Source organism: Hippoglossus hippoglossus, chromosome 22 (genome assembly GCF_009819705.1).
Source record: "Hippoglossus hippoglossus isolate fHipHip1 chromosome 22, fHipHip1.pri, whole genome shotgun sequence".
Taxonomy (NCBI): domain Eukaryota; kingdom Metazoa; phylum Chordata; class Actinopteri; order Pleuronectiformes; family Pleuronectidae; genus Hippoglossus; species Hippoglossus hippoglossus.
The window spans coordinates 3,585,631-3,613,465 of NC_047172.1; the positions used below are offsets into that span (position 1 = coordinate 3,585,631).

General features: G+C 43.1%; 2 protein-coding genes across 7 annotated transcripts; both read left to right on the forward strand.

Moving 5' to 3' along the window:
* The first annotated feature begins 938 nt into the window (after positions 1 to 938).
* pank2 (pantothenate kinase 2) lies at positions 939 to 5,995 on the forward strand. Of its 4 annotated transcripts, XR_004612698.1 has the most exons (8): positions 940 to 1,312; positions 1,789 to 2,141; positions 2,592 to 2,845; positions 4,137 to 4,313; positions 4,521 to 4,644; positions 5,168 to 5,293; positions 5,397 to 5,522; positions 5,582 to 5,995. XR_004612698.1 is itself a non-coding variant. In XM_034576083.1 (7 exons), exons 1-7 carry the CDS (start codon positions 1,099 to 1,101, stop codon positions 5,445 to 5,447), a joined length of 1,266 nt encoding a protein of 421 aa, XP_034431974.1. In that variant the 5' UTR covers positions 939 to 1,098; the 3' UTR covers positions 5,448 to 5,995. The 4 variants fall into 4 exon arrangements, 3 of the variants coding, with proteins under 3 accessions (XP_034431974.1, XP_034431973.1, XP_034431976.1); XM_034576083.1 differs by having other exon boundaries at positions 939 to 1,312; positions 4,137 to 4,280; positions 5,397 to 5,995; XM_034576082.1 differs by having other exon boundaries at positions 5,397 to 5,995.
* A 1,679-nt stretch (positions 5,996 to 7,674) lies between these two features.
* loxl3b (lysyl oxidase-like 3b) lies at positions 7,675 to 27,228 on the forward strand. 3 transcript variants are annotated; one of them, XM_034576457.1, is made up of 16 exons: positions 7,675 to 7,918; positions 11,799 to 12,146; positions 12,815 to 12,978; positions 14,085 to 14,302; positions 15,759 to 15,824; positions 17,727 to 17,783; positions 18,763 to 18,970; positions 19,135 to 19,315; positions 21,442 to 21,596; positions 22,890 to 23,045; positions 23,667 to 23,826; positions 24,339 to 24,582; positions 24,684 to 24,799; positions 24,996 to 25,132; positions 25,791 to 25,902; positions 25,989 to 27,228. In XM_034576457.1, the coding sequence occupies exons 2-16, from the start codon at positions 11,807 to 11,809 to the stop codon at positions 26,060 to 26,062; spliced, it is 2,388 nt and encodes a 795-aa protein (XP_034432348.1). In that variant the 5' UTR covers positions 7,675 to 7,918; positions 11,799 to 11,806; the 3' UTR covers positions 26,063 to 27,228. The 3 variants fall into 3 exon arrangements, with proteins under 3 accessions (XP_034432348.1, XP_034432347.1, XP_034432349.1); XM_034576456.1 differs by lacking the exon at positions 22,890 to 23,045 and adding an exon at positions 22,201 to 22,371 and having other exon boundaries at positions 7,678 to 7,918; XM_034576458.1 differs by lacking the exons at positions 15,759 to 15,824; positions 17,727 to 17,783; positions 22,890 to 23,045 and adding an exon at positions 22,201 to 22,371 and having other exon boundaries at positions 7,680 to 7,918.
* The last annotated feature ends 607 nt before the right edge of the window (positions 27,229 to 27,835 follow it).

Below are 27,835 nucleotides of genomic sequence, written 5' to 3' on the forward strand. Positions count from 1 at the left end.
AATAAGACATCTAAATGAAAATTCGAATATCTTGCTGCATGCATGGCAGGTCCTTTAGCAGCCACTGGTCTAGACAGCATCCTGTACTGTGATATCATCCGCTGTAAATGTTTGAGATGACATTTTGTTTTTCTCCTTTGAATAGAAACAGGTTTATGTCATGTTCTGTGAGCTGAGAGAGTTTATTGTAAAAAGCTCCATTGATACAAGAAATATTAGGAATAAAAGAAGCCTAATCTAAAGGGTTTGCAAATTTTAAGAGGTTTTTTTGAGCTGCAGAGATGTAGATGAAATGAAATGTTGGTATTGTGCAAATGTAACGTGTAAATTGTGAGCTCAGATTTAGTTTAATCAAAATTTATTTGAACTGTTTCTGGCTATACACTTCTGCAATCACTGCAATAAACTTGAACATATAAAGAATATAGACATCCCCTTATTGAACGTGCATGTTGAATTCATTTCTGAGAAACACAAGTTAATGTTGACTCTGTACAAAGTATAAACTGAATTGTCTTCACAGAAAAGGGGGAAATCTCTGATGGTTGATGTTTAAAAGAGAACAAACGGAGAACAAACTAACATATATTAAAACAAAACCTGCAACAGAGAATTAGATCAACTATGACTAAGACTATTCCAGATGTTGACATATTTGATTATTCATATTGTTGTGCATTTCTCGAGCCATTTTCTGTGTTGTTCCTTGACTCTCAGACACAAGCAGTGATTTATAAAGGGCTCAATGCTGTGCATGTTTAAAATGTGTTGAATCAGACGAATAAAAGGGAAAATCTTTAAAATCTTAACACACATAGAGGTGAATAATCTTCTATAATCAGCTGTAGATGATGTTTTAAATTTTTTAAAGGGAAATGTGACGTCAGACATGCCTTGTTGACTGACTGACTCTCGCTGTGATTGGCCGCGGCTCCTCTCAATCAGCGGTTAGCCCCGCCTCCTGCCAGCTTCCCTCTGCCGCTGTGACGTTGGAGCCACTTTAGCTAATTAGCTCCGTGTTTACCCGCAAATCATCGACCTTAATGGGCTTTAATTTACCACGTTTACCGGCGTGCATGTAGCGGACCGCTCCTCCCAATGGCGCACAACGGCCTCCAGCGGGACGACGCGACCGTCGACGGGGACGAGACGCCCACGAAGCAGCCGCGCTCCGGCGCAGAGATGCCCGGTGACCTCCGGGACGAGGCCGGCAGCTCTGCCGCCGCGGCCGCCGGCAGAGCCTCCTCCGACCGCAGGACCTCCAACTCGACCGCGAGGCGTCGGAGCGACTCGGTGAAGAAAACAAGGCCGCGTAGGTGTTCCCGTCGCTGCAGCCCCGGGCTCCGTGTATCTGCTGGGGAGGGCACCGTTGCGTGTAGACATAAGAGGAACTCGGTGAAATTATAGACTTGAAAAGAAAACGATGCCATTAACGATATGATTTATTTATTATAAATCAGATGAGGACCGTATAATGTGCTGGGGTCAGGCTATAACGGTGTGAAATAGATGTTAGCATTGGTATTACAGTGTAATAGAGGGAGCTGGGGTGTCAGGAAATAGCCAGGACCTACATTGCAACAAGATGGCGTTCGTGGTACACACTGTACTGATGCTGCTGTTGTCTGAATGTGGGCCATCACCTCCACGTCTCCCCACTGTCATTACTCATAAATAACATGAGCATCTAGACATGAAAGATGTGATTTAAGATGATTTATATTGAGACAAAATGATGGTGAATATGTGAAATATCATCGTTGCACGTGTTATCTCTCGTTATTGCAGCATTTCCCTGGTTTGGGATGGACATCGGCGGCACTCTGGTGAAGCTGGTGTACTTCGAGCCCAAGGACATCACAGCAGAGGAGGAGCAGGAGGAGGTGGAGAATCTGAAGAGCATCCGCCGCTACCTCACCTCCAACACCGCCTACGGGAAGACGGGCATCAGGGACGTGCACCTGGAGCTGCAGGACCTCACGCTGTGCGGCAGGACGGGCAACCTGCACTTCATCCGCTTCCCCACGCACGACCTGCCGGCCTTCCTGCAGATGGGCCGCAACAAGCACTTCTCCAGCCTCCACACCACGCTGTGCGCCACCGGAGGGGGGGCGTACAAGTTCGAGTCCGATTTCCGCACGGTGGGTTTTGCGGATGTCGACGCTTCTCGTTCGCTGTCACAGGCGGGACAGTGAGGATGGGGGGACGGGTGGCAGGGGACAGACACAACACATTTACACCTGAAACCTACAATCACAGATGACACAATACTAATACTAATAGGACTTCAGATTTCTCTGAGGCTCATATTTCTAGATTAAGAAAATTGGGATCATACTGAGGGATGTACAATCGCCTCTGAATTTAATAAAAGAAAAGAGGCGGTATAAGCTGATGTATACATTTTAATCACATGGGCTTAGACATATCTTTTTCTTTGTAGTGAGCCTAACTCTGATAGAATTGTAATAAAGGTTCCTGTTTTTACATCTCTCTCCTCCCCCAGTTTCCTTCCTCTGTGTTCTCCTGACCACATCCCCTCTGTGATGTTATCCATGTTCTCTCTTTATGTCAACATGACAAAAAAAAAGATGGCGGACCTGAAGCTTCACAAGCTGGATGAGCTGGACTGTTTAATTCGGGGGGTGTTGTACATCGACTCGGTGGTGTCCAGCGGCCCCTCTGAGTGCTACTACTTTGAAAACCCCACAGACCCAGATCACTGCGTCCAGAAGCCCTACACACTGGAAAACCCTTATCCACTGCTGCTGGTCAACATCGGGTCCGGGGTCAGCATCCTGGCCGTCTACTCGGAGAACAACTACAAACGAGTCACAGGGACCAGGTAATTATCGGGGATGGAGATTGTCTGTCATTTTACATTTCATATAGGTTCGTGGGAAAGAAGACATTCACCATTGGCTGTTGAGTTCAGAGGTTCACAGCAACGTTCTCCGTGAAAAGGCTCTCGCAGGGTTAGAATTGACTTGAATGTAATTAAATTGTTTAAATTCAATGTAAGTTCCTCAAAGAAATGAAGACGTGAAATGAAGTTCAGCCACTAGCCGGTGATCACAGTGGAGTGTTCAGAAGTAAAAAAGTCACAGGGAGAGCAAGAAAACAGGGATTATTGTACAGATGTCCAAAGAAATCACTGAGTGAATAATAACGTTGATCCATATCTGCGGAAATGGGCAAGTTGGTCAAATCCTCTGGGGAAACAGTTGAAACTGAAAGTGAAATGATTTGAAAACTTATTTCAGTGTTGAATCAGATATCATCAAAGATCACTGATCACAAAAAGCAGAAAGTAGAAAGTATTTTTCTAATGAAAGAACAGAGTAAAGGTCTGAGATTATATCTGTGTACAGCTTTGTAACAAAAGCAGTTTTCACATGAGGAAAAGTTAAAATACTACATTTGAGTTTTTAATTCACTTTGAATGGAGGTGAGGTTATATTCTTCAGATCTATAATTAGTGAATTGAGGATATATTAGTTTGCACTGTTTGCCACTGGCCCCAGATGTGAGCAGAGAAACAGAGCAGAGGCAGGAAAGTGCAACCTGACACTAGACAAACACACACACACACACACACACACACACACACACACACACACACACACACACACACACACACCAGGCTGAAGGGATCCGGGGATTTGCAGGAGGGTGAAGTGGGTGTGGCCTGTTTGGCGACATCTGCCCTCCGTGTCTCCCTGGTGCCTCGGTGTGAAAAGTAGCAGCATTTTTCTTTGCTGTCAGCTACAAAACCACTTCCTTCACCAACTGTTTGCTCGGGAGTCGAAGAAAAAATGGTCCTTTGTTCGTTTCAATTTTGAATTCCGCAGCTTGGCTGTCGTTTTTTTTTTTTGCCCTCCTCCTGCTTTCTCCACCGGTTTGTTTTCACGTGTGGTTTCTCTGTCTGGACGGTTTCGACTTCCCTTGACACAATGGACCTTTTGTCTTTAGTTCGGTGAAGGATAAACGACACAAGCACATTTGAATTGAGTCTGTAGAACGTGCGTCTTTGTCCCCGACTCTTAAACTCCAAGTGAGAAGTTGTTTTTTAAGTTTGATGGATTGTACATTTCAGCTGTTTTAATAGTTCATGTATCATCTGTGTGTATTTACAGCCTCGGCGGTGGGACCTTCCTGGGCCTGTGCTGCCTGCTGACCGAGTGCTCTAGTTTCGAGGAAGCCCTGGAAATGGCTTCTCAGGGGGAGAGTACCCGTGTGGACAAGCTGGTTCGGGACATCTATGGAGGAGACTATGAGAGGTTTGGACTGCCAGGCTGGGCTGTAGCCTCAAGGTGCGGTTTACAGCAGCGCATTTTTTAATTCACACTGTCCCAGCTTTAATGAAGCCAGGATCCAGGACTGAGCTAAATTTACACGGCTTGATTTTCCAGAGGGAAAACGTGAGGCCTCGATTTCAGTTTGCTGCTTTTTGGGGAAAGACCTAGATACATTTTAAGACGTCCTGTTCGTCTTATATGTCTCCTGTTCTGATTTGATAGTTTTGGCAACATGATGTCCAAAGAGAAGAGGGAGTCGGTGTCCAAAGCGGATCTGGCCAGAGCAACGCTGGTCACCATCACCAATAACATCGGCTCCATCACCAGGATGTGTGCCCTCAATGAGGTTAGTCCCGGTATCTTCAACTGAATCCACGTCACCTGGCAAACTGGCTCCAGGAGCAAATAGATGCAGCAAAGACGGGATAACTAAACTGAACTTTGTAGCATAATTTTCCATAAATCTGCTACGAAGGTAATTGTGGTGTCACGTGAATGGTTTCTCGTTTGTTTGGTGTTTGTATCAAAGTCAGAATTTGGGTTTCGTGTCAACATTGCTGTTATAACAGGATTTTGAAACTCCTCTTTGCGTTCAGCCTCTTTACGGTGCTGCCTTGTGACGTCTTGATCAAGCAGCATTGTACAGGGCTATGAAGGCGTGGAGGGAGTAAACTGCGTCATCAACAAGTCCTTCAGAGCCCAGAGCAGGAAGGAGAGAAAAATCTAAAAAGTCAGCAATATCGGATGAGATGTGTTTTTTTTTATTTAAGCTAAATTGCAGGTTTCAAATGAATCTGTTGTCAGGTTATAAACAGATTATACATGTTCCTTTCACGCTGATAATTTTTACTCCCATTCTCTTTCTTTAGAACATTGAGAGAGTGGTGTTTGTTGGGAACTTCCTCAGAGTTAACACCCTCTCGATGAAGTTACTGGCCTACGCTATGGACTACTGGTCCAAGGGCCAGCTCAAAGCTCTCTTCCTGCGCCATGAGGTGAGCAGCTCTCCTTCCCGTTTCCCTTTGGAGACCAGAGTTGTGGTTCCTCGCTGTGATGCGCTCAATGACTTCTCACTTCTTTTCTTGTGTTTGTTTTCAGGGTTACTTCGGAGCAGTTGGAGCCCTGTTGGAGCTTCTGCATCCGTCCTAATCCGTCCAAACCACATCCAAAGACGCACTTGTCAATCTGCTGCAAAGACCGTTAGCACTTTAGGTCGTTCAGAATCACTTCCCCGGTGGGATGTCAGCCACGAGCCGGTGACTGGTACATGTCGGTTGTGGCTGACAAGCTGTCGTGTCACGTTCTCAGAAATTAAACTGGTGACAATGACGTCTAAATTTGGACGCGCCTCTGCTGCTGTGATCAGTTTTCTTGCCCTGGTCACGGTTGCATGCAGCTAAGTTAGGTCAGTATGTTGTTGTCGTTGCAGAAATGAGCTAAGTTTGGTTTGAAACATCTCAAGGAAACTCACCACCGCTGCCTGAAATAATGTTGGTCATTGTGTAGTGTTGTTCCTGGACGGCAGTTACCCGTCAGTGGGTATCAGGCCCCGGGCTAATTGACCCTATTCTGACTACTGTAATGTGGTTATAATGTGAGAGTGTGTGGGTGTTACGATGCAAAGATAATCAAAGTCTTTACACTAGAAAAGCATGAATAATACTAATCATTGATTTATCTTCGGAACTTTATTTATTCATTTTTTAGTTTATAAAATGTCCAGAAATATTTGTAAAAAGCCAAAAGATGACTTCATTTAAAATGTTTGTTTTTGTTCTAACCCCCAAAATGAGTTTACTATCATTAACGACAAAGACAACCAGGAAATCTTCATTTTGAAGAAGCACCATCTTTAATTTTTTGATTAATTGTTTCCTTGTATCTACTTGAATGATTTGAAGAATTGTCTTTGTTCAATGCTAAAAATCTAAATAACTGGTTCGGCCATTCACTTCAGTTACTGTAATTATCAGTGTGACTCCATCCACACGTGTGGATCTGCTGAAGTGCACTTGAGCCACTGAGGAGTCGTAAATCTGCATAATTGACTTCATTGAGATTTAAAATTAGTCACTGAATATTCCCCAGATTCAGGAAAAGCATTATTTTAATCCAGAAACTCGATGCATTCCTCCGATGGAGATTTAAAAACCCTGCGTCTCCAAACCAGTCCAGTGTGTGTGTGGCTTGTTCAGTACGTATTTCAATTCTGCTGTTTTTGAATTTATTGTTGGTATGGTTTTGTTCAATCGATCTTCCAGAAGCTTTGGTTTTGAAGTGGCACATAACGAAGATGAGTCCACTCTAATGTCACCTGTCACTCAGTCATCGGTTCCTGATGGATTACAGGGACCAGAGAGAAACTTTGTTCAGTGCAACTCGTGCACAGCTTATTTGAAAGAAAGTGCCTATTTTCATTTGTTGAGAAATGTGATTTTAACACGAGACACTGATTTGTCGTTGTCACGGTTTCCCTCTTTTTCTGTTTATACGTTGCAAAGAAAACTTTGTACTTTTTGTCACAGATTTTCAAATTTGTTTTTGAAGGTTCTATTAAATATGAGCTTTTCATATCTTTGTGTCTCCTGGTGTTTCTAATGTCATTAAATATGCAAAGATGGAACAAGTACTCGCATCCTTCACCTAAAAACACTATTGTCACACCGCATTGAAAATGTTACTGAAGTCAAAGTATGTAGGGATATTCAGAAAAATATATTCTGAGCTACGATAAATCTGATAGATATTCTTATGAATTAAAGTATGAGCAGCATTTTACTGCTTGATTATCATTTTCATTATGGATTCATCTACAGATTCAATTTTTGAGTAATTAAAAACATTGAGAAAAGACCAAACCACCTTCAGGTTGACTGTATTGGACAGATGTAGAAAATACAATACTGACAGTAGGAAAGATTTAGAAGAAAGAACTATAAATGGTTTTGTTGCACCTGAAACAATTAGTAATATGATAATCAAAGTAATTTATCAATACATTAATACCCTTGCACTCAAGTAGCCCCTGCTTGTGCTCTGATTTGCTCAGAGTGCACATTGTACTCAGATGTATTCTTAATAGATTTCTTAAGCTCCAGCTTCAGCTCCTCTTGTTGCGATTTTGAGTGACAACATTACAAATCCCTCAACAATATATCTGCTCTCAAACTGAAAGACCAAATCCTTCGATATATAAACTCATTCAACTCCAGTTGTGAATCTCTGGCAGACGCCGCTGGGTCAGGTACGTGGGCTGAAGTTCTTTCGGCCCTTATGCATTTGCCTGTTACAAAACCTTGCATGAAAGGGTCAGTGTCTTTCCAAGGAATAGATCCAGCCCCCTGCTGCAGCCTCCTCCTCCTCACTGAGGGCTGTACAGCTGGCAATTTACAGACTGTAACACTGGAAGGAGTAATTGGCTGCTGGCTGCACCGCAAACTGGACCCGTGTGTGATCGAGGAGATGAAATAACAAAAGTGTCAGGATTGTTATCCTCGTTTTTTTTTTCCTTCTGTCTTTTGGGGGGTTTTCGGTTTGTGACCGTCGGGATCAAACCTTTGAGAGTCAGCTCCTCTCTCTCCACTGGAACCACTGTAACCTCCTCACACTGGAAATATAAGGTAAAGCTGATCAGTTCTTCTTTACACCAAGTTTTTATTGTTCATCAGAATGAAAACTGGACACGTGAGTCAGATTCAAGAGTTTTACAAAAAGTTATTTCGTATATCTCATGACTTTGTTACAAGAAACTTACAAACCACATTTAAAAAAGGAATATCTTAACTTTATTAAGCAGCCTTGTGCTGTAAAGTCTCTGTAAAGTCTCTGTTTCTTCATGCTTATTATATCCATACAATATCCATACGTGTGAAAGAGTCCAAGTTTCAGGATGCGTGACATTCAAATATGTGAGGAATGTAACAACAGGAAAACCTGATAAATAAACAGAGTCTGAAGTGTTGGTGGAACATCTGCTGGGACTCATTTAAATGGTGCAACTTTCTAAATAAGCTTAAATGAGTATTGTATTTATTAATAGATAATATATTATTTGTCACAGTTTTATAGATCAGTAAGATATTAATAAGAACAATGTTTGGGTTGCCAGGTTGTGAAAGTCCCTTTGATGGTGTTCAGGGCTTCAACTATTATTTTCATATTATCATTTAAGTCATCAATAATTTAATACCTACAATCCATGATAACATCTTAAAATGTTTTTCCACTTGTCTGATCTTTTGCCTTAAAGATATTCAGATGATTTATGACAAACAAAAGAATCAATGACTGAAACGATTCTTCAATTATCAAAATGATTTCTGTGTTGATCGACTAATTGATTGAGCAACAACGGTTCTCATGGCAACAGTATCTTGAAACGATGAGGTCAATATTCGTGTTCGTTTATAAAACTTGCAGTTACAGATGTTAATCAATGGATTTTGGTCCAGATGCTGTGCAGATGTTTTCCAGGCAGTAAGTGTTTTTTCTAGGTCACATCAAAAGCTAAAAAGAAAAAGTGTCGCACGGGAAGATGAGCAACCGAAGAACAACAGAGAAGTTGTTTTAATTAAAAGCTTATCAGGAATCTGAGTCTGGAAAACATTCCATCCCAGTGATTTGTTCCCATAGAGAGTGAAGCAGAGACCCAACAACTCTCCTTCCCCACAACTCATTCAGCAACTCTGTGCTTTCACTTCAGCCAGATTCACTTTTCTCTTTTCCTGTAGAACCTCTGCATGGAGCTGAATCATTCTGCGTTCACGTTTAATCCTGTTTTCTCCTTCATCCGTTACGTCCAAAGTTTCAACCAAACTTCCTCTGGAGCTCAGGCAGCTTTCCCCAGCGGTTTATTTCAGTCGGCTGAGCCACAGACCTCTGGCAGTGATTAGCAGCCAGATTGAGTGTGTGTTTTGTGTGTTCTGGTGGGAGTGCGTACATGCAGCGTCTCAGGAAAAGACTTTGTGACCGACTGCTCTGTGTGTGGAAGCGAGGGGAGCTGCAGCCTGGTTGACTTGAGCCTTTCACGTGACCTGATCCATGAGCACATTGGAATGGAGGGTCCCAGCTGCGGTGAGGGGGGGCGGGGGAGAGAGAAACTGTTTGCAGAGTGTAAGAGAGACAAGGTCGGGTTAGACTGGACGATAACTTTGCATTGAAGTCAAACACAGTGTTTCATAATGTGAAGGATCCTTGTAACAAAAGTTGCAGAATCACTACTAGTTCATAAATAATGAGACCTAAAGGATTTTATTCCCCGAGGTCTGGAAACCTTGAAACGTTGCTGCAATTAAGTCCGATGGGGAAAAACACTCAGCCACAAGATCTGGCTAAACTGTTTACGGCGAATCCAAAAGTACAGCCTTAAATGTGGGTAATGATATAATAGTGTTGTCTGGGCAGGAAAGCAGTAAAAGGGTAAAGACAGCAGGTGAACTTTGCAGCAGGATGTCGATCTGTTAACTGTGAAATGTTAAATCTGGCCTCCTGCAAAAGTTGGTAAAGTCCCCACATTTCCCAGAATATAATTTATTGATGTGTGAACGCTGATGGAACATGTCTGTGTTTTTACATCCTCGTCCATCGTCTCCCTGTATCTTAGCAGACATTAGAAAATCCCTGGTGATGTCATGTGTCTAGTTTAACGAGCTGCTTGAAGGGAAAAGAAAAACTATGCACCACCAAGTCATCGTATTTATTTAATGCATATTTATCTATTTTAAGAGTGAGTGGCTGAAGCAATGTTTCATTTCTGCTTTTTGAGAGTTTCTGCAAAGATTAGTTATTTGTAGAGAAGCTACACGAGAACAAATGAACAGAAATCTCCAACAGGCTGGGAACCAGTATCATCAGAAGACTAAAACCAGTTTAATCTTTGCAGAGACTGGCAGTAGAATGTATTTTTAGCCTAGTAGCACAAACTAAGGTCACTCCCAGTAAAGAGGCAGCCAAGAATGTTTCCCAGAATATTTAAGATGATAATAAAGGGCTCGTCTTTACCTCTAATGACAAAATAACATTTAAATAACGAGACAACAGCAAAGTTCAGACTTTCAGGTGTGAAAGGTTTGAAGACTTTGTGGAACCGGGAACAGGAACGGCAGACGTGCACCACGTAAATGTCATGGACACAGTTTGATTCTTTCTGCCATCTTTGTTCTGAGCTCTTCTTCGAACACCAAAGTAAAGACTAAATCAATCCTTTAAAGTTTAAGAAATAAAAGACGTTTGTAGGACTACGTGGCTTCAGGTCCGACGTGGAGGCTCCTCCCCTGCAGACTGAACAGTGGGAACGTGTGGGGCCGTCCATTCACTGGACTCAGTCTCAGACATGAGTTTGGAAAAGGTACCTGCAGCTTGTGGTTCCTGCACAAACAGATCACACTACTGTATGTGTGTCTCTGGAGGGACACCTCCCCCCCCCCCACTGGCTGAAAGCTAAGGAGTGTCACTGTCACGTTATCAATAGCAGGCCTATGTTGGTTTTCTAGAGTCGTACGGGAAGGTTTAAGAGAGAAGAGTTGACATTTTGTAGGGAAAAGGCAGCTCGTTGTATTGAGATATATGAAGGAGTGGCACCGTGATGGTGACAAACAGGAAGCTGCAGACAAACTGCTGTTGATCTCATCAACGTAAACACGGTCGCCCGATAGCGTGGTCGTTAGAATCCCTGTTCTTCTTCAGAGTCGAGTAGACACTGAGCAGATGGTTTGAATCAAAGTGTTGGAGCGACTCTCCACTCACATGAATCCTCCCTCCGTCTGTAAATCAGGTGGAAATATAAGGATCCTTTGCACATTGTGAGTAATGTTCTGTCGGTGACTGGTCAGAATCCACATCGACAGGAAGAACATCATATTTTTCTGGTCCAAAATAGATCAGAGATGTGTTTTTAGAAATGATGAAGGTCAAAATGTCAAAATGAAAGTAAAAAAAGTCTAAAATAAAGCCCGAATGTTGAGAGTTAAGTCAAAAGGTTGAGAATGAGAATGGGAATAATGTTGAAAACATGTTTCAACATTATTGATTGAGGTCGAACTTCCTCAGAGGAAGATTTATTAATAAAGTGCGGAGAATAAAGTTTAACTGTCGAGCGACTGAGCTGTTTGAGCCGCCAGTGTTCCATCTGTCCAATCCTGTGCTGTTTCTCCTTCTGAACAGTTTTCAGCAGATTCTCCTCAAAGACCGAACACGTCGCCGTGTGTTGATAATAAAAGAGAAAGAATTTCCTCGTTGCTATAAATGATTAAGATAAGATAAGAACCATATCACCAGTTCCTCTCCACAAGGCGTTTTGACCAGGAAGTCCAATGTGCTGACTTTAGTTGTGCAATATATTCTGAAATGTTCGAAGTTTATTCTTGCTGTGCAAAATAAATACACCGGTATTGACTTCTCACAAAATGTGATGGGCCCAGTATTCAGTTCTTTGATTCACAGAAAACCTGTTTTCTTCATTTGAAGATGTGACCTCAGACTCATCTTTTGTCTTCTCTTCAGCTGAAGTAATGGAGAAGTCAAGACGGGGACAACAGTTAGCCCTCAGCCTCCTGTTCGGGCTGTTGTTACCGAGCTGTGTGACCCAGACGACGCCGTCAAATGCAGCCACGACGGCGGCGGCGACACCCTCTCGGACCCCCTCGCCTCAGACAGAGCGGCTGAAGGTCCGACTGACTGGATACCCCCGAAAACACAACGAGGGCCGCGTGGAGCTCTTCTACAAGGGGGAGTGGGGAACCATCTGTGATGACGACTTCTCAATAACTAACGCCAACGTGCTCTGCCGCCAGCTGGGCTTCGTGTCCGCCACAGGATGGACACACAGCGCCAAGTACGGCAAGGGCCAAGGTACAAATCCACTCAGACGCTTCCTGAGATCCAGTGTCTGGTTTAACACACAACAGTCGGCCATGTGGATATTTTATTGTTCCGAGCTCAAAATGACATGAATATTCACACAGGGATTCAGAGGACAGACGATAAAAGACAAAAGTTATTGAACAGATCCAGTTTCTATTGAGATTTCAGCAGTTTTAGCCTCCATACAATAAGAGTATAGTTCAGAATCAGAAAGGGGGGGGGGAAGAGAAGTGACAGAGGGAGACAGAGGATTCGTGTTACAGGAAGATAATGATAAAAACATGACGGTGCCTTCACACGATGGACGAGCAGCACAGTCTCCAGACCTGAACCCCGTCGACCTGGGATGAACTGGACAGGAGGTGCAAGTGAAGGAACCTGCTGGTGCAACACTTTAATGAGAACTATTCTTTATAAAGTTTAGTCCTATTCTTTGACAGAATAAGATTAAGAAGTTTCAGTGTATTCGAGAGATTTAAACGCCCTTCAAAACCTAAATAACATCGTAAATATCACATATGAAACCCTCGTGTTTATTAAGAATAAATCCAAACTTCACCTTATTCAGACTTGACTAAATTCAGCTGCACCAGTGTAACAAGCAGCCGAGTGTCCTGATGACTTTCCACAGGCCTGACAGTTTGCTGCCTGTACAGGGAAAATCTGGCTGGACAACGTGCTGTGTAACGGGGGGGAGAGGAGCATCGAGAACTGCAAGTCCCGCGGCTGGGGCAACAGCGACTGCACCCACGACGAGGACGCTGGGGTCGTGTGCAAGGACGAGAGGATTCCCGGCTTTTTGGACTCGAATGTCATCGATGTAAGTCTCTGAAATAGATTTAACGAGATTTTTATTTTTGTGTGGAGAGTTCATTAAAACACAGTTAGAAACCCATTAACTTTGCATGGTAACAGTCTCGCTGCTCCGCCGCCTATAGACGCCTGCAGTTTTTTAACCCACATGGACGACATTTAAACATTTTAAAGGCTCCATGTGTAGCTGCCTCACACATGGAGCTCATAAACTCTGCTCTGCACCATGTGGCTGAACCTCTCCCGAGCATCTGCCTCTCTCAGTAAAACCCAACAGGCGTCGGGAGCAGAGCAGCATCCGGCTGACGGATTCAAACGTGCACTGAACTCCGGAGAACCTCCTGACACCTTCTCCAGAGTATGTGTCACAAATGTGTGTCCAACCCAAGAGTAAAACTCAGCAGAAAGTCCTCAGGATTAACTGTGAGTGAGAGATTGTGTTAATCCAACTCACAACCAGAGAAATCTTACACATGGGAAACAGAATAATTTAGCAAACTAATGTCTTTAATGAGGCAAATCTTAAAGGCAGTGTGAAATAGAATATACATTTTCCCAGTTTAATCCTGTGTCCCTGCGTTAATTGTTCATCGTATCTTTTCTCTTAACCCTAACCCTGTAAATCGCTTTAATGACTCATCCTGAACTCAGGGGCCTTCTCGGATTTTTGACTCCCCCGCTTTGACAAGGTGAACAAGGTCAGACTGGAGACTCGTCTGCCCAGACGAATGACTGGATGATGAGTCACTGCTATGTAGCAGGATGTGATGTAAGAAAGGTTCATAAGAGACTTGAGACTTTCTGCCCCAGATGTGGATCCAGACTTCGATCTGTGCAGCCAGGCCTCTTTTTACTTCTTCTCCTTAATAAATCACAATGAGAGTGAGTCAGTGCAAAGCTGGAGATCAGAGTTTGTCACGTATACCACTTGTTATAAGGGTTGGACCAGAAATGACTCACTGTGTCTGTTCCTCTCATTCAAAGGTGTTGTGTTAAGAAATGTGCACGTGTGAGAGTGTGTCTGTGTGTTCGTCAGTGTGAATATCAAGAAAACAAATCGTATGACTTTCTGCAAATAAAAATACATTTTATATGAATTATGACTCCCCACAGAGCCAGGTGGACGAGAACAAAGTGGAGGAGGTCCGACTCCGGCCCGTCGTCGCCACCGCCAAAAAGAAGGTGCCGACCACAGAGGGTGTGGTGGAGGTGAAATACAAAGACGGCTGGGCCCAGATCTGCGACCTGGGATGGACGATCAAAAACACCCGGGTGGTCTGCGGCATGCTGGGATTCCCACACGAGAGGAAAGTCAACAAGAACTTCTACAAGTGAGTGAATCGAGTCTGGTGTGGAATCGTGAGGTTAAAGCGACAACTGAGCAGAAGGTTAACAGCAAACTTGTGTTTCGTACGTTACTCACTGTCGCCGTGTGTTGTATTTAAAGAATGCAATGAGTTCTATGGTGCGCCCCCTAGTGGAATACTCAAGTAACACCACACAGCGATTACAAGACGCTTCTGAACATACGAACGTGCGGCGAAACAGCGAATATGTCTCTAACTTTCCTCTCAGCAAGACAACAGATACGTATTTATCCATCAGGAGGAAATTCCTGAACTTTAAGATCCTTCTTTTTTCACATTTTCAGCTTTTTTCAGCTTGGAGAAAGTTTTTTACTCACAACCATAATGGGAATTAGGCCTCTGAGCAAAGCAGGAGCAATTTTCTTGTCCACTCAGGCTGAGATGTTAGAGACTCAGTCGTCGTTCTCGTCTGCAAAGCAAAGCGGAAACAATTTGACTGAACCACAGAGAGTGAACTTTGTTTGTTAAAGAGCGAACTTTGTTGGACCTGATGTTCACAGTGATGGTGTGTGTGGTCTCTGTCTTCTGTCTGCCAGAGCTGCAGCTCTACAGCAGAGCACACAGGAAGTTGAGATGTTTGGACAAGCCTCTGCTCTGTTTTTGTTTTTCCTTTGGATCAACGGACCCCGGTCGGGTCAAATATTTCATGTTCTGTGCTTCTGTTTGGGAATCTGAGGAGTGATTATCAACCTCCTGCAGAGAAGGAACAGTATGAACGCGTTTATGGTTTATACTCCGCAGGGCTCTGTTTGTACAGAGGCACTCAAATATGTTTTATTGGTGAAATAAAGTTAAATATTAAGCTGCTTCCAACTTTTCAAATGTGAGGGTTTTTCAGTTTTTTTTTATCATTCTGGATTTTTTTGGTTGTAAAATGAACGATATTTGAAGACAAGACCTCGGTTTTCAGTTCTTTGAGATTTTAAGCTGCCATTTATTTTATTGATGAATCATTAATCATTTGGTTTGTTGAATGTTACAAAAATAGAATAAAAGTTCTCATCACAATTTACTAAAAACTAAGGTAAAATATTTGTCATTCGAAAAACCAGCAGCAAATACTCACGGATGAAAAGTTGGAACGAAGTTGTTTCAGCCCTAAATTAAAATAAAGGTTAGTTCCAGCCCGAAAAATGTGCAAAAATATGAGAAGAAACACATTTTCTCAACATATTGAGAATTTTCTGAATAGCTGGAATAGTTGTGTAATTGTGATCATACAACGGTGACATAGAGTCTGTCACATAATACACGGAAAACCTGTGGAATGTCAAAAATGTTATTCCCCACTGACCCTCCGCTGCTTAAAGAAGTAGGTGTGTGTATGCATGTGTGTGTGTGCAGCCAGTACAAGTGTGTGTGTGTGTTTGCATGCAGTCTCTCTCCTGTATGATGGAATTTGGCTGTCTCACTGTTGCAGACATCTGAAAAAGCAGGCAGCTGAGAAGGTCTCCAGGTCAAAGGTTAATGTCTCGGCCGGTGGAAGGTACTGAGTCACGGGAGAACCCACCGTCCTGCGCCGGCAGCTCTGTCGCTCTGACAGTGGGTTTCCTGTCGGAGTAGAAATTAGCCATGTAGCTCCTGTGTCTGTGTAGTCGACCCCCCCCCCTCTCTCTGATAGCGTGCTACTATGATGTGCAGCATGTGAATGGGTCGTGTGATTAGATTTGATCCTGCTGTAACCGAAGGTCGTCTGGTGTAGAGGGTTAGCTTTCTGTTCATATCTGGTTTGTCTTTCAGATGTCTTCTCTGCCATGGTTCAGATTGTACAAACTGACGCCTCCAGCTCCCAGATCGACTGCACAGACCATTTGAAATTTAAAAAAAAAGTAAATTACCAAAGACAAATTAGTTTGAAGGGATGAGGTGTTTTCAATCTGCACCATGTCAGCGACTGGGACTTGTGTTTTTTATTTTTTTGTCCTTTTACTCTAACACAACATCTGAAAATCCCATTCCTCAGCATGGTTCGCTTTTTGGAGGTGGCAGGTTACTTTTAATCCTCGGTTCTTCAACTGAAATAGTCATTGGCCTCGTAAACCTCAACAAGAACTGAACTGTGTCGGTAAAAAATAACTCCCAGTGTTTGTTTTGGCCGGCTCAGAGTGCCAGGCGGGTGGAGCTTGCTACGTGGACTGAAAGTATCAGGAGGTCGATCCTTTACACGTTTTAGATTTTTGATATTTATCCCGTCCCTGATGTTGGAAAATTACAGTGAATAGTGTCTAAAATTTAACTTGACTGTGGTGAGAAGATGCAAAAAAGGGTTAAAAACTCAATCAGCCTTTATGATAAATTCACATTTATTCACCTTTCATATAACCAACAGGAACGTAGCATCAATAATGAAGCAGAAATCTGAATAAATTCATTCAGTGCTCAACCACTAGCTTTGTTTCTGTATGTGAACCATACTGAACATCTGCTTCTGATGTATTAAAACAAGATAATGATCATTTGCATATTCTAACTGATTCAGATATGGACCAGAGTAAGTTTTTGATGAAGGAAAAAGCTACGATTCTTATTTTGGCCTTGTGCTCGTGAAGTTGAAGAACAAACAAAAAGCAGAAACCATACATCAGCCTGAATCAATGTGGTAACCTGAGGTTCACGTTGTGTGATCCGTCCGACACAGTTTCTACTAACAAACATGTCATGTGTCACTTTCTAACCTGTCATGCACTATATGGCCAAAGGTTTATGGACACACTATCTTATTTGACCCATTTATAATTCAGCCTAAAGGTTTGGACGTGTGGGACGAGTTCCTCCACACAAACCTCCTAACGAAACAAGTCCTCAGTAACATGAACACGTGGACATTTGTTTTCTGTTTGGTCCGTGTCCCATCTAATAACATGGAGGAGATGAAGGATACTGCAGCCACCCACCAGGGGGCAATCAAGAGGCTTCACTTCTGGGGAGTTGTCACGTCGTCCATCTTTGTATACGATCTGTTTGAAATGCAAAAAAAAATATATAAGCAGCATATTGTTTAAAATATCATTGTGATATTTCCATTAATTGCAGCTGAGGTGTTTTGTCAAAAGTACACGTGAGTATTTAGACGAGTGTGTCCACATACTTTCGGCCATGCAGTGTTTATGTGTATGTACAATAGAAACAATGAATGTCAAAGTTTTTAATAATGTTATTTTTTACTCGTGTGTTTAAAAAGGATGTGTCACTTTCAACAAACGTGCAACTTTAACTAAAAACAACAATTTCATTTGACAACAACCGTGTTGAAGGAGACGCATCCTTACGCACAGCGTGACCTCAGCTTTTAACTGTGCGTCATCATACAACCTTTGTTACTCAGATTTTGTGTGTGGCCTGGTTGTCTTCCCCTGACTGAGCCGTCTAACCCGTGTTTACCTTGCAGGCAGACATCCACAGCTAAAGCTAACGCTAAGTCTAAACAGAGCAGCCCTGGCAAAAGGTAAACTGAGGTTAAACCAGTGGGATTCAAGCTGCGTGAAAAGACCCAAACACATGCTGCTCACAGACAACACACATTCAAACTGACGAGAAAGGATTAGCAGCGTTAAAAAATGTCTAATTATCGTAACCACATCCATCCCCTCCGGCGCCAACACCTGCCGTGCACATGTGGCTGCCGAGGGAGCGGTTCCAGAACACAAGCTGGCAGAAGCTGGTAGAATGTTTAGAGTCGAGTCTCAATTTCTCTATGAAATTCAGGGAAAACAAACATTTTATTGGTTTCCCTGCACAGAGTTAGGTCTGTATAGGACGTATGAGGTTAGCTTAACTACTGGAAAAGGAGTGGAAGTTACCCCGACTGTCCGAAACTAACATCTTCTGCCTAAAAGTTAGTTTAATAATATCCCCGACTGAAGTAATGTGATGTAAATGTTAATTTAGATTAGAGATGCTCTCATCTAACTCTTAGCAAGGAAGTAAACAAGTTTATTATCCACAAAATAACATTTACTGAATGGGTTTCCGAGTAAAATCTATTTCTTTTGATTTCTTATTTCACTGGACAAGTTTTTACTTTTTGGTTTCCAGGATACGATAAAAACGAAGGCCCCTAAAAACAGTTTTTATTTAGTGGAACATGGTTTTATAATTTAGTATCTGGGATAGTTTGTATGTAGCTAATACTTAACTGTGTGTGTGTGTGTGTGTGTGTGTGTGTGTGTGTGTGTGTGTGTGTGTGTGTGTGTGTGTGTGTGTGTGTGTGTTGTTATGGCCCTCGTTTGGGATGCAAGTCAGTTTTTCTGTGTAGATCAGGAGGATTGTGTATCTTTGGTTTCATTCATTCGTCCACGTGTTCATTCATTTTTAAATAATTTTTGTGTTTCTTGTGAATACATTTTGAGGCCTTTAAATTTCTTAAACATAACTGAGGGATTCATCCATTCACTCAATATTAAAGTTGTCTCTTCTCCCTGCAGGTTGTATCTGGAGCGTCAGAAGAGCTACTTCCACCTCCACTCTGTGGCGTGCACAGGCACTGAGGTCCACCTGGCAGCCTGCCCCCTGGAGTTCAACAAGCCAAACGCCACGTTTCCCTGCGCGGGCGGCATGGCGGCTGTCGTCAGCTGCATGCCGGGGCTGCTGTTCACGCAAAACAACAACTTGAAAAAGAAACTTAAACGTTCGGTAAAGTCGTTGTTTTTTTAACTTTGCCCTTTGGCTTGAACCCTAATTGTAGATAATCGAAAAACACGAGATCATTCCACGTTGACCACAGCAGCACAAAACTTAATTTTTACGTTTTTGTGTAAATTAAGTTTCTTTATTTTTAAGTCTGTTTGGTTTTGCAGAGCAACGTGAGGCTGAAGGGAGGAGCCAGGGTGGGCGAGGGCCGCGTGGAGGTGTTGAAGGACAACGAGTGGGGGAGCGTGTGCGACGACCGCTGGAACCTGCTGTCGGCGAGCGTCGTGTGCAGGGAGCTCGGCTTCGGGAGCGCCAAGGAGGCTCTGACCGGAGCCCGCATGGGACAAGGTCAGAAATATAACAAACAACCACGAGATCTTGGGTTTGAGCCGAAGCAAACAGTCGTTGAATAATATATAACAATAATTAAGGTGATTACATAATACAAGCCAGTGTGTATAAAGTACTGTTAGGATTTGTTCAGAATATGCGTTTAGGTTTTTTAAGACGATTCTCATCTTGGACGACATGACTCCCAAAAGTGAGGCCAAATCTTCTTGACTGCCCCCTTGTGGCTGGCGGCAGTATAGGTCATGAACCCCACTCCTCCATGGTAGTGGAGAGGACTTAGACCGAACTAAAAAGTAAACTTAAAAAGTTTCTCAAAGATGGTTTCCGTCGTTTTGTCGTTCTTATCACACTTGTGTTTGTTCAAGTGGGAATTTTTCTAGCAAGTTTTGGTTTTAATTAGATATTTGATGCCATAAAAACAGCGTGAAACATCATGATTGACAGCTGAGACTGATCCACGATTAGTCGAGCACATGTATGGGCGGGACCTTCATCTATATTTCCCCTGAGGCTGTTTGAGTTGAGGGACGTCTGTATAAGTGTCTTCACAGAGGTCCTCAGTCGTCACCTCTGTATCTCTCAGGTCATCTCTCCTCCTCCCCAGGGAACCGATCTCCCTCTGCTCCTCAACAGCTCCACATTCCGACATATTTTCCTCATTAGGAGCTTTTTCAATAAGCGGAGGAATGCTGTGAAAGAAAGACAGAAAATAAACTGTGAGAAGAGTTTTTTTTTCTTTCTGACCCAAACTGCAAAACGTGAGCCAGGACTCAGGAAAAAGTGCTAAAGGCCGTTTATTGTAAGAGATTTGCAGATGGGCTTTTGGTTTTCAGGCCGTTTTTGGCTGCGGCACTGGAAACGACAGAGTTACTCCACCAACACAAAAATCTCAGTCTGTCATTTCCATTCATTCAGGGCATCGCTCTGCTGCAGCTCATTCACTTCACAGCTATTTACTATGAGACTCAGAGACTCCTACGTGTCAGGCAAGGAGAACCGTCTACCGCCATCTGTCTTTAACATTATAAACAACGTAAAGGGTGATTTTAGTTGTTCATAAATTCTGAGTGTACTTTATCAGACACACTCCTCAGCTCAAATCGTCACTTCTACTCTAAACTCACACTTTTCATATTCATTACCTCGGTACCTAGTTTGTTTGTTTGTGAACAAGAAAACACTGATTTCACAGGAAATGTGTGTGTGTGTGTGTGTGTGTGTGTGTGTGTGTGTGTGTGTGTGTGTGTGTGTGTGTGTGTGTGTGTGTGTGTGTGTGTGTGTGTGTGTGTGTGTGTGTGTCTCAGTGATTCAAGAACATGAAGGTGTAATTGGTATTCAGGTATTTAACCATCCTCAGATTCCACCAGTGCAGAAACAAGCAAGTCTTTTGAAGGGCAGCAGGGTGGGGCTGTCTGCTCGTGTGTGTGTGTGTGTGTGTGTGTGTGTGTGTGTGTGTGTGTGTGTGTGTGTGTGTGTGTGTGTGTGTGTGTGTGTGTGTGTGTGTGTGTGTGTGTGTGTGTACATTATGATTTCCACCTCAGAGGAAGTTGGCTGAGAATCTGTCCCTGGTCACAGAATCTCTTTGAGTCAGCAGCAAACCAGCTCCGTGTCTCACTTGGACGTCAAACCACTACCTGGATGGTTTAGTCCAAGAAATGTTCCTGAACGTCACTGGAGTCGGAAACATGCGCCGCTGAAGGAATTCCTTTCATAGAAAATGAAAAAAGAAAATTACTTCAAACGTTCAGCTCATGGTGCGTTCAGGGAGTTTCCAGAGTGAAGGTGAAGCTAACACACCTCAACTTAAAGCCGGGGGTTAGTGTCAAGAGTCACTTCACAGAAAGTGTTGAAGCTAAGTTCAATCAGGGGAGATTTCAGCTGAAGAATGAAGAAATAAATGGAGAATGTTCGGGATCTGAATGAGATGATGAGTGGACTCAGTGGCGTTTGGGACATGGGATTAAATACGTGTTTAACTTCTTCAACTGATGCCCCAGTTAATGCTAATCCGTCCAATTGTTTTTTGCGTAATCGTACTAACTAACAAACACAACCTCCTTGTCAGAAGTGTTTTCACCTCTGGGCAACTGCTTTAATCTGTCTTTGATCCTACATCTGTCCAGGGATTGGTCCGATCTACATGAACGAGGTGAAGTGCCTCGGCCAGGAGAAGTCCATCTGGAACTGCCCCTTTAAAAACATCTCATCCGACGACTGTAAACACATGGAGGACGCCGGCGTCCGCTGCAACATCCCCTACATGGGCCTGGAGAACTCGGTCAGAGCTGAACCTCCGTCACACACATCGTAGAACTGTCACGCTCACTTAAACAAAGTCATTTACATTTTTTAGACAATTATTATACAGTTTTTTATTGCATTTGATCAAAGTGTGCTGAATAAGTTAACTGCATCAGAAAGAACTTGAATAATGGCTCAGTTGATATTGTTTTATTGTGCTGTACCATCATTTTAACCTTTTCTTATCTAAACTATGTTTTTCCTAACATAAGATTTAGAGCTAATCCCAGAAATCTCACATTTTAACTCTAACCTTGTTCGCTGCTGTCACAAAGAACTGAAATGTCATTTTCCTCTCACCTTAAGTTTCAAGTTTAATATTTGTACATATTGAATTAGTGGAATTGCTTGAAACCAGGTGAAACCAAAATGTATTGTTTGAAAAATACAGTCCTTGAATTTTTCTGCAAACATTCACTTTTTTCTGACAGTGATTTCCCTTCACGAGTATAATCTGGTTGTACAGTTTGTTTTATAACCAGATTATACTCGTCCATGTCTCCTGTAGATACACACAGAGCCCAGCTCTTGTGTATCCACGCTCCGCTCTGTGGTTCCTAACACTCCTTGGCCAACCACAGATCCGGCTCACGGGGGGACGGACCCGTCACGAGGGCCGTGTGGAGGTGCTGAGCCCGGACTCCAACGGGACGCAGAGTTGGGGTCTGATCTGCGGAGAGAGCTGGAGCACCAGGGAGGCCACGGTGGCGTGCAGGCAGCTGGGCCTGGGCTACGCCAACCAGGGCCTGCAAGTAGGTCGCTAACAGCACGAGGGCAACTTGACATATGCAAATATGATATACTGTCATTGACACCCAGTGGATCCCATCGTTCCATTACAGAAAACCACTTCCTGTCACTCAATGAGCTGCTCAAACAACTAATTGCTGTTGTGCATGTTCAGAACATACTTGGACATCCATGCAACATATGACAGTGCATCATAGTTTCCATATGGAGTAGACGCTTCTTTCCCTGAATGAAAGAACCAGACCCAGTTCTGGTTTGTTCCATGTGGGCCGAGCAGCCACACATGAAGTTTCTAATCCCACTCAAAGCCACTCGCAGCTAAAACCGAGCGGTGACCTCATCTGGAAGCCACGCTCTCTTTGCCCTCGCCTGTAAAACTTTAACCCAACTGCTACTTTAACGACGTGTTCTCCGCTGTCCGAGGACCCGAGTGTGAACGCAGCCGGTTTTAGCTCAGACAGTTCAGGGGCGGGACAGGAAGTGTTCCCCCTCACTGACTCCCAGCAGGACGTCTCTGCAGGTCCGGATAGTGGGCGGCCGCAGCAGTTATGAGGGCCGGGTGGAGGTTCAGGTTGGGTCCAAGTGGGGCACAGTGTGCAGCACAGGCTGGACCACGAGGGAAGCCATGGTGGTTTGCAGGCAGCTAGGGCTCGGCTACTCCATGCATGCCATCACCGTAAGTAGGACCAGAGATGTAGAGATGTGATCCACAATGAGAAATATAATGTTCACAGGTTAAATCTCTGTAGATGCATTATGTAGTTTTAAAAAACATCCATGGCGATTGAGGAAAATGAAAAATAAGCAGAATCTTTGTCTTACAAAATGATCTCATAGGAGCAACTTGATTCAAGTAAGAAGCATAAAGCTTGTTTGAAATAATCCAAATATCTTATGGATTTAATGTGCAACTGTGAATGATTTCTGTAGATTTTTACCTTTTGACCTCACATGGCTGTGAAAAGTATAAAAGCAGATGCAACACAACTTCCACATTTACCTCCACATGTAAACAAATTGACATGAATTTGATGGACACAAAATATACAATCTTATAGTTCTTCACAAAATTATGGAAATATTTTTACAGGATTGTAAAAGCCTCTGAGACACACCCTCGTTTTTAAACACAATTTAAGGAGCCAAAGAGGATATTTAACATTTCAGACAACAAAATACTTTATGTGAAATAATATTAAATAGTCCAAAGCAACACAGGGTTTTGCATTTTTTTTAAAAAGTGACCTCAGTTTGTGAATGACTGGTTTCTGCTTCTCGTGGTTGAACCCAATCTAAGGAAACCTGGTACTGGGACAGCAGTAACGTGACGGACATGCTGCTGAGCGGCGTGAAGTGCTCCGGGACCGAGATGGCGCTGAGTCAGTGTCAGCATCACAAAACCGTCAGCTGCCAGAAAGCAGCGGCCAAGTTTGCAGCCGGAGTCATCTGCTCTGAGAGTGAGTAAAAAAACCCAGCAACACTGTGTTTCCATTTTATTTTCCTTTATTTAAAAAGTCTCATTGAGATAAACATGTGATTTAAGTCAAATTACAGCACACAAACAATACATTTTATTATTTTATTGTATTTTTTATAGAAAACAGCTTGAAGCTTTAGAGACCATGCAGCATTATGTGAGAAAAATAATCAAACAATTCAGTTTTTGTGCAGCTCAGATTTATTATTTAATATTTTTCAGTCTTTACAGCCACATATCCCTGAAGCTTAGGACAATGTAGGAGACACAAGCATCAAGTCAAATACCTTAATTAAAAGATTTGTGATTATCATTGTCGAAATTTTTTTTTTAAATTCCTTAAAGACAAATCGTTGACTTATACGAGCAATCAAAGTAAATATAAAATAAAACCCAAACAAAAGCAACCAACAAACTAAATTATAGTCGAGTTCCACTAAAGTTCTGTACAGGGGCAGATCCTGACAGTATCTCCCCCCCCTCTGTGTCCAGCGGCCTCTGACCTGGTCCTGAACGCCCCCGTGGTCCAGCAGTCGGTCTACATCGAGGATCGGCCCCTGCACATGCTCTACTGCGCCGCCGAGGAGGACTGCCTGTCGCAGTCTGCAGCCAAGGCCAACTGGCCGTACGGACACCGGCGGCTGCTCCGCTTCTCCTCCCAGATCCACAACATCGGCCGGGCCGACTTCAAGCCGAAGGCCGGGCGGCACTCGTGGGTCTGGCACGCCTGCCACGGGTAAAGTCTTCATCAGTTAAGAAGTTGAGTTGCTGGAACCATCTCTGGAGGATGGTTTCGACTTAAATTAACCTGTTTCCATTTTTCTCTGTGTTTCACAGCCACTACCACAGCATGAATATTTTCACCCACTACGATCTGCTGAACTCCAATGGTACCAAAGTGGCCGAGGGACACAAAGCCAGTTTCTGTCTGGAGGACACGGACTGTCAGGAGAGTGAGTGAGATGCTTCAGAGTCAAAGCACAGAGCCGCTGTCTGAGTCTCATCCACCTGCTGCCTTTATAGGACTTACATCATTAAAACGTTATCTTTAAAGATTCAGCAGGTGTACAGAAAAAACACAGAAAAATAGCATCACCTTTAAAATGTCTTCGATATTGATGAAGGTTGTTGGATCTTTTTTTATCTCAGGTGTTTCTAAAAGATACGAGTGCGCTAACTTTGGCGATCAGGGCATCACTGTGGGCTGCTGGGATTTGTACCGTCACGACATCGACTGCCAGTGGATCGACATCACAGACGTCAAACCTGGAAACTACATCCTGCAGGTGAGCGGGACGGCGCGAGGATCAGAGTGCAGCGAGTTCCACTGGCCACGCGTTTCCTGTCAGGAGCTAAAAACCAGCACGTAGGAAACACAGGAACCAAAACAGCCGTGAAGTTATTTACTCCAAGTGCAACGATGGGGAAACAATGAAGAATTAAAAAAATAATCAAAGTAAATGCAGCAGAAACAGAGATATCGTCTTATTTATTCTTCTTCTGTATCAAAACCTGGAGCCTACATTTCCCACAATGCCCCTTGACTCAAGTGACATCTTTTAAATAAGTCTCTACAGATTTTATAAAACTTGTTTCGTAGGTGAAGTAGTTCTTCCCATAGACTTGGATACAAAAGTTTATGACACCATGACTGTGAAGTGAAGCCAAAACATCTATATCGCCCCCTGGTGGTTGGCTGCTGTATAGGTCATAGATCCCTCCTTCTCTGTGTCTGTGTGATACACGTCAAATACATTTTTCTCAGAGATGGTATCCGGGATGTTTTGACTTCATTCCTGGAGAAGAAGTAGACGTGTCGTCCATCTTTATTTCCTGACGTCTACACTTCAGAGTTAATCTTAAAAAGCTGTGACTGTGCTAATCCATTCTGTGATGGTCCATCCTATTATTAACTGGGTTGTTTCACGTGTGTCGCCTGCTCAGGTTGTGATCAACCCCAATCAAGAAGTGGCCGAGAGCGACTTCACCAACAACGCCATGAAATGCAACTGCAAATACGACGGCCATCGAATCTGGCTCCACAACTGCCACATCGGTAAACAGTCACAGACACGAAACACGGTCGGATGCTAAATGTGAAAATGTGGCTTCGGTTTAAATCGTGGTTTTTGTTCTGTGCAGGTGACGCGTTCAGCGAAGAGGCAGAGAGGAGGTTCGACAAATACCCGGGAGAGCTGAATAACCAGATTTCTTAAAAACAACCACAATATGAGGATGAATAAATAAAATCACACCTCACTAGCTCGAAAACAAAAGACACCGATTCTTCATTTTCAGGTGCCAAAATGGACCCCCCCCCCCCCTCCCCCGTTTGTCTCAGATTATTTGTAATATGCAGTATTTGCAGTATTTTCCTCTGGTGAATGTGTTTTTATACTTGAATATTCAAGTGCTAATGTTTTTGTGGATTTTCTTTTCTCAGTCTAATGTGAGCAAACGAGATGGAGTCAGATTTTACACGGCCAGTTGTAAAGTCTGCGTGCGACAAATGCACAGCCTTCTTTTGAATGTGTTATGAATGAGGTTGTACTTTGTCATATTTTTTTATAACCAGATTTATTTGACTCAGAACGAGCGGGTTTCAGATTTAGCTGAAGTGTGATCATTTCATTGTGTTTAGAGGAAACCAGAACGCCACTCAGTGGAGTTTTCCCTCATGAAACCAGGTTTAAATCCACCAAATCCAGATCTTTATTTACCCCGAACACTCATAGATATCAGTCCCCTGAACACGTCTGATTTTTAACACTAAAATCCATGAATTACCTCCTGAGAAATTCATATAAAAGGACCAAAAAAGGACTCGAAATATTGATGAAGGTGATGATGAATTCCTGGATTTGCCCTTTGGTCCCGATCAAAGCCATAATTAGAAGGGTTCTCTCCTGGGTCCGGCCTCACCCCTCCACAACATTTCATGGAAATCAGTTCTGTAGTTGTTGTGTAATCCTGCAGACCAACAAACAAATAGACAGGGGTGTAAACAAAACCACCTAGAAGGGCCCTCAGAGAGCAGACACCTCCGCCCGATGTGAAGCACAGATCTGAGGCATGACCAGGAACAGACTCACTGGGGACTTTGACCTGGATCGTTCACTTTGAACTGGAGTGTTAACACGAAGAAGTCACATCAAACCTGCCTCTGCAGCTATTTTATGAATGTATTTATTACCAATATTGAGGTGCTCGTTCGTTTATTGTCAGTTTGCTTCGGAACCGGCTTGTTAGTCCGTGTGTATTTTATAATAGTCGTTTAGAGCCGAGACGTTACTGAACACAAAACTACAATTACCCTGAAGAGCTGCTGTTTGTTTGCTGATGTAATCACACCTGCCGCACCAAATAAAAAGGAGAGGAACAATAATGGTTCTGTGGTCCAGAGACTTATTTGATTAGAAACTCTCAACGGAGGTTTGAAGAAGCTGATCTGTCTGTGAACTACACGTGTTCACACAGTGTAAACAGAGACTGACTTCATTTAGCTTGAGTCATATTTAAAAGGAAGAAAAAAGTACATTATTCTATTTAGCAGACATTTGGCTTTTTAATGTAATCTATCATGTTAATAAGCATAAGTACAAATTGGGAAATTACCAGTCAACATAATAAGAATACGACCCTATTGTGGCCTAATATATATTTAATATATCCTGATATTGAACTTGTATTCTCCATCGAGTCCTATGTTCTAAAATGATTCATCTTACTGAGGCTTAAATGTAAATATGGAGGCTACAAGTGAATTTATACTCACTAGACTTTCTTTGTGAATTCATTCAAACGTCTGGTGGAGAAACTAAATGATTTACAGTTCATCCTGAAGACTTCACATTAATGACTTTGAGTCCCGCTCGGCTCAGAGAAATAATAACAGTTCAATACTGAGCGTAGAGTCTGTGACACGGACGAACCTGTGAGAGCTGCTGCCAGTTCTGAGCTGAGAGTTCATCTCAATCCACCGCTAATCC